Source organism: Vombatus ursinus, unplaced genomic scaffold (assembly GCF_900497805.2).
Source record: "Vombatus ursinus unplaced genomic scaffold, bare-nosed wombat genome assembly UNPS02014804.1, whole genome shotgun sequence".
Taxonomy (NCBI): Eukaryota; Metazoa; Chordata; class Mammalia; order Diprotodontia; family Vombatidae; genus Vombatus; species Vombatus ursinus.
Window position 1 is genome coordinate 12,988,467 of NW_020954582.1, and position 9,269 is coordinate 12,997,735.

The following is a 9,269-nucleotide window of genomic DNA, read 5'->3' on the forward strand; positions in this document are numbered from 1 at the left end:
ATCCCCAGTGATTATCACGGTACCTGGCACATGGTAAGCATGTAGTAAATGCTTGATTACTCATTGACTTCTAAGGTACAGAGGGACTTCAATTGGCAGATGAAGGGAAGTATTTGCACCAGTTGAAATCATAGATCTTTGAAGTACTGCCAGAATAAATGCTTCCCTTTGTCTCAGATCTTCCTTATTTTTGTTATCATTCAATCTAAGCTATCACTGAAAGTCACATTCTACAACTACTGGTTAAGAAATAGAGTGGTAGATCAGTGGAATAGGTTAGATACACAAGACACAATTGTCAATGACTATAGTAATCTACCTTTTAATAAACCCAAAGACTCCAGCTTCTGGAATAAAAACTCACTATTTGACAAAAATTGCTGGGAAAACTGGAAAATAGTATGGCAGAAACTAGGCATAGACCAACATCTTATATCATATACCAAGAAAAAAATGAAAATGGGTACATGATTTAGACATAAAGAGTGAGACTATAAGTAAATTAAGAGAGCAAGGAATAGTTTACCTGTCAAACCTATGGAAAATGGAAGAATTTATGACCAAACAAGAGACAGAGAACAATATGAAATGCAAAATTGATCATTTTGATTACATTAAATTAAAAAGTTTTACACAAACAAAGCCAATGCAACCAAGATTAGAAGGGAAGCAGAAAGCTGAGAAACATTTTTTTTCAGCCAGTGTCTCTAATTAAGACCTCATTTCCAAAATATATAGAGAACTGAGTCAAATTTATAAGAATGCAAGTCATTCCCTAATTGATAAATGGTCAAAGAATATGAATGCCGTTTTCAGATGAAGAAATTAAAACTATAGATAGTCATATAAAAATGCTCTAAATCACTATTGATTAGAGAAATGCAAATTAAAACAACTCCAAGATACCACATCACACCTATCAGATTGGCTAACATGACAAAACAGGAAAATGATAAATGTTGGAGAAGATGTGGGAAAACTGGAATTGTAATGCATTATTGGTGGAGTTGTGAATTGATCCAACCATTCTTGAGAGCAATTTGGAACTATGGCCAAAGGGCTATAAAACTGTGCATGCTCTTTGATCCAGTAATACTACTTCTAGGTCTCCATCCCAAAAAGGTCATAAAAATGGGAAAAGGACCTACATGTACAAAAATATTTATAGCAGTTCTTTTTGTGGTGGTCAAGAATTGAAATTAAGGGGATGCCCATCAACTGGGGAATGGCTGTACAAGTTGTGGTATAGGAATGTAATGGAATACTATTGTTCCATAAGAAATGATGAGCAGATGGACTTCAGAAAAACTTGGAGACTTGCATGAACTGATGCAGAATGAAGTGAGCAGAACCAAGAAAACATTGTACACAGTAATAGCAACATTGTGCAATGACCAGCTTTGATAGACTTAGCTCTTCTTAGTAATGCAATGATCTAAGACAATTCCAAAAGACTCATCATGATAGAAAATGTTATCCACATCCAGAGAAAGAACTATGGAGTCTGAATGCAGATCAAAGCATACTATTTTTCCTTTTTTGTTGTTTTTTGTTGTTTTTTTTCTTTCTTGCAGTTTTCCCCTTTAATTCTAATTCTGCCTTACAACATGACTAATGTGGAAATATGTTTAATATGATTGTACATGTACAGCCTATATAAGATTGCACACAATCTCAGGGAAGGGGTGGAAGGAGAGGGAGAAAGTTTAAAATCTTATAAAATCTTATAAAAATGAATATTGAAAACAATAAATAAATGTTTAAAAGAAAAGAAAGTCACATTCTACAATGTACCAGGAGTAAGGAGCCTTGCTACTTTTTTGGATACTACAATGGATCTGGAAAGAGGCCCCATGATGTTGCCAAACAGGACCTAGAACCTTTATCTGGATGAAAAATATTACTAATTTCTTCTCTAAAAGAAAAAAGAGCCACACTTAAGAGGGGTCAGGAAGACTTGAGTTCAAATCCTACTTTAGACACTTATTAGGTGTGTGACCAAAATAAAGTCACTTAAACTCAGTGAAGTTTCAGCCTCCTCATATGTAAACTAGGCAAAAGAATAGCACCTACCCTTCAAGGCTGTTAAAAGGACTGAGTGAAATAAGATAAGCAAAGGGTTTTGTAAACCTTAAAGCTCTATATAAAAGCTATCATCATCATCATCATCATCATCATTTCATTCTTTTTAAAAAATAAGTAAAAGCAAAAAGTATAGAATTTACCTCTGGTGAATGTATTAGTCATCATAGGTTTCCCTACACCCTCCAGAAACACTGGGTAAAGGCTGAACTGGTATTTTTCAATTGGGATGAAATGGTCTGAAAAGAAAACAGAGCTTAGAAATTAATGTGTATTGAACTAATCAAGGAACTTGTATAACTGAACATTCCTATAAAATCTAGCATTCCTTCATCATTTGAAGGACTCTATCTCTATCTCTTGCTTTGGGCTTAATCTCTGAGTGCTGATGGCAATAACAGCAGAGAGGTTCTCTCAGACATTATGTCTATAGTCAGTCCAACATGGCAGAGAACCAAAAATCACTGATATGTGGATTTGGAATGTGTTTTTCTTCTTAGACATATATGGCTGAGTCCAATGTTCTGGGGGTTCATTTCAAGCCAAACAAACCATTTCCCAGTTTTCTCCCCCATGCAACCTGTATCATGTAAAGATCAGATTACTTTTTCTTGGATAAAGGAACTGGGAATGTTTAGCACAGGGAAGACTCTTGGGTGGGACATGATTGTTTTCTTCAAGTATTTGAGAGGATATCACAGCAAAGAGTGATCAGAGTTACTCTGCTTGGCTCTAGAAAGGAGACATAGGATGGATTACAGTCTGTAAAGTATATGAAAACCTATTTGGGCTTAATATAAGGGAGAATGTCCTAACAATTGAAGCCATCCCAAAATAGAAGGGGATGTTTCCTGAATAGCAAGTCTTGGAAGGTGTTCAAACAAAGACTGCCCCACTACTAGCATATTGAAGTTTTACAGTCCATGCTTCAGGTATTAGTTAACTAGAAGAATTCAAGTTCTCAAGCATTAAAGTGGATTTGTGATCTCATGAGTGGAAGCACTCCCTCCAATGATTCAGGTCATAGCCCATCCAATGGCTGCCTCTGCTGTGCAACTCCAACGTCAGCTCACCTCTCTGTCAGAGGGGTCAACATAATGCCTGGGTGCCTCATACACACAAAACCATTCTGTGGGCATTTGTATAAGCTTATGGAGAAGTAATTAACTGATAATTATTACTCTCCTTTGAAGAACAACTCCGTAGTTGGAAGAAAAAAAAGCCATAAATAATTTTTGTTTTAAATTGTTTGAAAAAGTCTTATTGTTATAATAGAAATCTCAATAGGGCAGTGGATAGACTGCAAGACCTAGAATCAGGAAGATGAGTTCAAATCTAGCTTTAGACTTTTATGAGCTGTGTGACCCTGGGCAAGTCATCTAACCTCTGCCTGCCTCAGTTCCCTTATCTATAAATTAGGGATAATAATAACACCTCTCTCCCTGAGTTGTCACAAAGATCAAATGAGATAATTGTAAAGTGCTTTGAAACCTTAAAGGACACTGTAAATGCTAGTTATTATTTATATAACTGTGATCTTACTGGCTTCCATATTCCCTTTATCAACTGTCTATCTGTGAATACTCCATGACATATTCTGATCATTTTAAAATTCACTATATTGCAGTTAGGATCATAATAGCCCCTACTTCCAAGTGTTGTTGTGAGGACCCAATAGGTTAATAATTGCACAGTGCTTAGCACGGTGCCTGGCACATAGTAGGGCTATATGAATGTTAGATATCATCAGCAGTAGCAGCAGCAGCAGCAGCATTATTTTGCTATCATTTCCTAAGTCAACTTATTCAATATGTTGGTTGGGCATTTTCAAAATTACACAGTGGTACAGAGCACTAGAGGGAAAGGAGTGATTCCCAGGTCTGTCAATAACTACTTATGTGAACTTGGTCAAGTCACTTAATAATAGTAGTAATAATTACTACCACTAATCGTAGTAGTGATTAACATGTATATACTATGAAGCACTTTACATATATTATCCCATCTGACAATACCCTCATGAGGTAGGTATTATTATTCCCATTTTACAGATGTGGAAACTGAGGCAGATCTAACTTAACTTTCCCAGGGTCATCCACCTAGTAAGTTTCTGAAGATGGATTGGAATTCAGGTCTTCCTGGTTCCAGTCCAGCACTCTATCCACTAACTACTTGGCTGCCTCAGGGAATTAGTTTTCCAATCTGTAACATAAGGGTCTTATACCAGATCACCACCAACCTCCCTCTCAGCTCCAAGTCTGTAATCTCATAATCTGTGTGATGTCACATCATTTGCATACTTTACATAAATAAGTGAAACTCCATAAAAATATAAAATTTAATCTCTGAATGAAAATATTCTAATTAGGATTTAGAATTGTATGAATATGTGAACTCAGGATAAAAAAAAGCCCAGTTATGGCATGCTATATGTGTGTATAATATATATATTACACACACACACACACACACACACACACACACACACACATACATGTGTGTCTATAAAAAACACGCAATGTCCCAAAAGTCTTAGTGAAGTTTTAAGCTCAAACTTGAGGGGTCACCCTTAGTGATTTCAAAGAATCACTAAATTTCTCTAGTTGAGAAGGACCTCAGTTCCCTTCTCCAATCTCTACCGCCAAGGAATACTTGTTATGACAAACCCATCATGTGATTTACTTGAAGCTCTCCAATAGAAGAGAACCTATCTCTTCCTGAGGTAGCTGGTTCAAAATTCTCTTTAAACCAAGTTTAAATATGCCTTTTTGCAGCCTCCATCTATGGGTCCTGAATCTGCCTTCTGAGCTCATCAAAGACAAAGATAGCTAAAGATAGCTAATCTGTCCATCCTGAGTCTTCTCCATTGTTTCGTCATGACAACCGCCCTAGGAGGATGGTAATACAATTACTTTTCTCATCCTACACATGAGTAAAATGAAGCTCAAAGAAGTCAAGAGATTTCTGCAAGCATTACAAAACAGCTATTTTATGTGGTAGATCTTGGAATAGCCTCCCAGGCCTCCCAACTCACAACCAATGCTCATTATCCTAGTATTCTATTCCAGCAAAGAAATATAACACACTTCTCAATTATTACTGGTAATAATAGCACTCACATTCCTATACTACTTTAAGCATATTTCAAACTCACCATGGATATAATATTTCTTAACGTTCAAAGATACTCTAATCCATTTAATTCCATTCTCTTCATCGAGGTTTTTCCATTCAATAACAAAATACATTAGAGTATATTCTGTAGGTATTACCATCCAGGAAAGAACCACACAGCTGCTATTTATTGCATGAGCACTGAGGGACTGTACACTATTTACTGGAGGGGAAAAAAAGAAGGAAAAACATTGTATATAATTCTTTGTAATATTACATATGAGCTGCAAGAGGAAGCATAGCTCTAGCTAAAAGACAAATATTGTACATGTTTTCTAGTTGGTCACATATAAAATTTGGAATAATAAGAAGACCTATCAAAACTGTGCAGAATAGAATTGTGTTTAGGATTCTTAACCTGAAGACTTCCACTTATCAGAGATCCAAGTACAGATTTCCTGGCACCCAGAGAATGGGTTACCAACCATGTGTTACTAACGTGTCCAAGGATGAACCCCTGCTTTGAAGGGGCAGAGTTGGACACCAATGTCCACAATGAAGCAAAGACTGAAAGACTTGAGAACTCTAATCAATGCTGTGACCAAGGGGGACTCCAGAGGACTGACGGCCAAATATGCCTCCTGCCTCTCAGCGGGGAGGTGAGGGACTACAGATGTGGAATGAGAAATGCCGTTTGAACATTTGCTCGGCTATAATCATTATTTTGTGTGCCTGTGAGAGGGTTCTATTGGAAACTGGGTGTTTCAGAGACAGAGTAGCGTTCACAAGACTATTTTGGAGACACAGAGTAGAGTTCACAAGGTCTCTGCAAGTCGAGGGGAGCTTTTGGTCTAAAACTAAAGACAAGAATCTCCCAAAGGAGCAAAATGAAACATATGTGTGTATGAATGTATGTATGTATATGTATGTATGTATGTGTATGCATGTATTAGTGCAGTTTAAAACAACTGTAGTTCAAAACCGCACTAAGGCTTTTGGGACACCCTGTATCCAAAGATAGGGACTGGTTCTATGATTTAGTTATTGGAGTTAATTATTAGGAAGCATGGATATTAAAAATAGAACATCAATAAATACTTTAAAAGGAAAAGAAAAAAATTTATTGCAACAAGCTAGCGCTCTTACCTGTGCTCATCTGCCATGAGAAAGTTAGATTAAAATTCATCACAGAAGGGCCAATTGAATTTACAGCCACAACAGTGACTGTATGTGCTAGTTCAGTCCATGGAAAAGTGACTTTAGTATCATTTCCTATGTCTTCTGACCACGTCCTGTTGTTAACAGTGTAATGGTTCACCATGTATCTTCTCACACTGCATAGCGAGTGGTTTTTCCCTAAAGGCTGTTGGAAACATCAATTTTTATAAAAGCACATTTCACCAAGCAACAGAAGCCAAAGTACCAAGAGGATGCCCCAATTTCACTACATTTCTAGCACTAGTTGAGGTCTTAGACCCTTTTCCTTAAGGGTGAGGGGTGATGGATGAAAACTCCCAGACAACCCGGTCTATGTGTTATTCCTTCGACTTGGCATCCCACATCATAGCCTGTGTATTTGCACCATCTGTGCTCCACCATCCACCCCCAAACCCAGATCTTCTCCCTACACTCTGCTGCCTCTTAGAATCCTCAGCTTCCTTCACAGATCATAGATTTAGAGCTGAAAAAGACCTCGGATGTTATTTAGTCCGAGCCTTTCATCTTACGGATGAGCAAGCCGAGCCCTAGGGAGTTGGTCAGGTCACTTGCCAAAGGACATGCAGTAATAGGCACCAAGGCTTAACTCAGGTGCCACTTCTTCTCAGAAACCTTCCCTGATCTCACTGGTTGCTGTCATTTTCTCTCTCCTCAAACTACTTCATCATTACTTATCTATTTCTTTATAGTATCTCCCATAGCATCCAAGGCCTTTGAAGGCTGGGGCTATTTCCATGTTGTCTTTGTATTCCCAACGTGCAACACAGTGTTTGGCACATAAGCAGGTGCTTAGTAAGTATTTATTGAAATGAATTGTCCCAAAGGCTAGGATAGAATTGGCTTCTTTATCAAGGAAGAACCTGATTTTTGCACTTTGAGGTTTTTTTAAACCAGTAAATAATTTGAGGAATAGTCAATAAGCATTTATTAAGCACCAACTGTGTACCTGGCACTGAACTGGGAGTACAAAAAAAAGGTAAAAGACAGTTTCTGCCTTAGAGGACCTCATAATCTAATGGGGAGAGACAATATGCAAATAACTATATACAAGCAAGCTACTTACACAATAAAGTGGAATAAAACATCATGGGTCATGGCTGTTTTGGAGACATAGAGTAAAGTTGCCTGCCAGTCAAGAGCTTTTAGTCTAAAACCGAAGACAGGAATTCCCAAAAGGAGAAAAAGTAAACTTAAGGATAGAGACTGGTCCTACAGTTTCCTTGGCATAAAGAATTCCCAGATAAGGGCACTCCTTCTACCAAGACCCTGCATCTTGTCTGTAACTTTTAATCTTACAGAGCTTCCTAAAGCACTGAGAGGTTAAGTGATTTACCCAGGGTCACACAGGCTGTCAGTGTCAGAGGCAGGACTCAAAAGTTGAGTTTTCCTGGCTGCAGGGTCCATCTCTATCCACAATAAAACACACTGTTTGCTAATTATAAAATGGCCCAAGGAGATGTAGGAGTGGAGATTAAACAGACGATGGATGAGTCAAGCATCATAGTATTATAGCATGAGGCTGGGGTAAGAAGATTAGACTGGAAATCAAGAGACCAGCCCTGTAATTTACCTGTGTGAACCTAGCCCAATAATTTTAATTCTCTTGACTCGTAGACTCAAAAATCGTAGAGAGAGAGCTGGAAGGCACATTGGACAATGGTGAGTCCAATCCCCTCATTTTACAGATGTGAAAACTGAGGCCCAGGGAGGTTGGTCACAGACTTGGCAGGTGGATAAAGAAAGATTTGGACCCAGAGCTCCAGTGCTCTCTTTGCTACACCATGCTGGCTCCCTTCACTTTCATCATTAGGAAAAATCAGTATTTGAGGCTAGATGATGCTGAGCCTTTTCCCCCCCTAATATTTCCATAATAAAGATCAGGAAATTGATGAAGTGTCCCTCTTCAGTCACCTTCAAAATATGTGTCTGTATCTGGAGAAGCAGCATCCCATGGTGGGCAGTGCTGGACCTTGAGCCAGGAAGGTCAGAATTCAAAAACTGCCACTGACACTAGCTGTGTGATGCTGGGAGAGTCATTGAACCTTTATAAGCCTCAATTACCTCATCTGTAAAATGAAGGAATTGGACTAGATGACCTCTAGGATTCCTTCCAGCTCTGAATATATGATCTTATGCCCTAAAACATGTTATATTAATTTTGACTTTTCCTTTCCACTAACATCCTGATACTTCTGGGCAGTGTAGACACCCCTATAAACCTATATTTTTAGAGATAATTAAAAGTAGAACCAGAGTTGATTTTTTTAATTATGTTACACAATTGAAGGACTGAAAATTACACACTCAACTCAAAGCAACCAGGCTCCATCACAGAAGGGTATAAAATATACTCTGTGAGCTGCTAAAGAAAGAAAATGTCAATAGTGCTCTTTCCAAGTGGAGCTCAATTCTGCCACCTCTGTGTAGACTCGCAGATGGCTTTGTACTAGAGGCTCACCCCAGCCCATTCTTCTTGAGATAGACTATCCCTGCTTTAGGCAACAGTTTTCATGGTGATGGGTTTCCCTCCTTGGAGGTCTTTTTTTGTGGGATAATTTACCCCATTCTACCTCTCCCTTTCTCCTTCTCCTAGTATATTCCTCTCTCACCCCTTAATTTTATTCTCCAGATATGACCCCTTCATTTTCAACTCACCCTGTGCCCACTATCTATCTATCTATATCTATATATACATACATATAATTTTTCCCCTCCAACTACCCTAACACTGACAAAGGTCTCATGAGTTACAAATATCATCTTTCCATGCAGGAATGTAAACAGTTCAACCTTAATGAGTCTCTTATAATTTTCTCTTTCTTGTTTACCTCTTCATGTTCCACTCGAGTCTTGTA

At 38.1% G+C, this 9,269-nt stretch overlaps 1 protein-coding gene across 1 annotated transcript in view; it reads right to left on the reverse strand.

Moving 5' to 3' along the window:
* The window catches only part of LEPR (leptin receptor), a 62,253-nt gene that overhangs the window by 8,120 nt on the left and 44,864 nt on the right, over window positions 1–9,269 (reverse strand). Inside the window, exons 13-15 of the mRNA XM_027874096.1 lie at window positions 6,343–6,559; window positions 5,237–5,419; window positions 2,226–2,321 (exon numbers count right to left, since the gene is read on the reverse strand). Of these exons, the coding sequence (XP_027729897.1) occupies window positions 2,226–2,321; window positions 5,237–5,419; window positions 6,343–6,559 (496 nt within the window). The remainder of the gene's footprint in view (window positions 1–2,225; window positions 2,322–5,236; window positions 5,420–6,342; window positions 6,560–9,269) is intronic.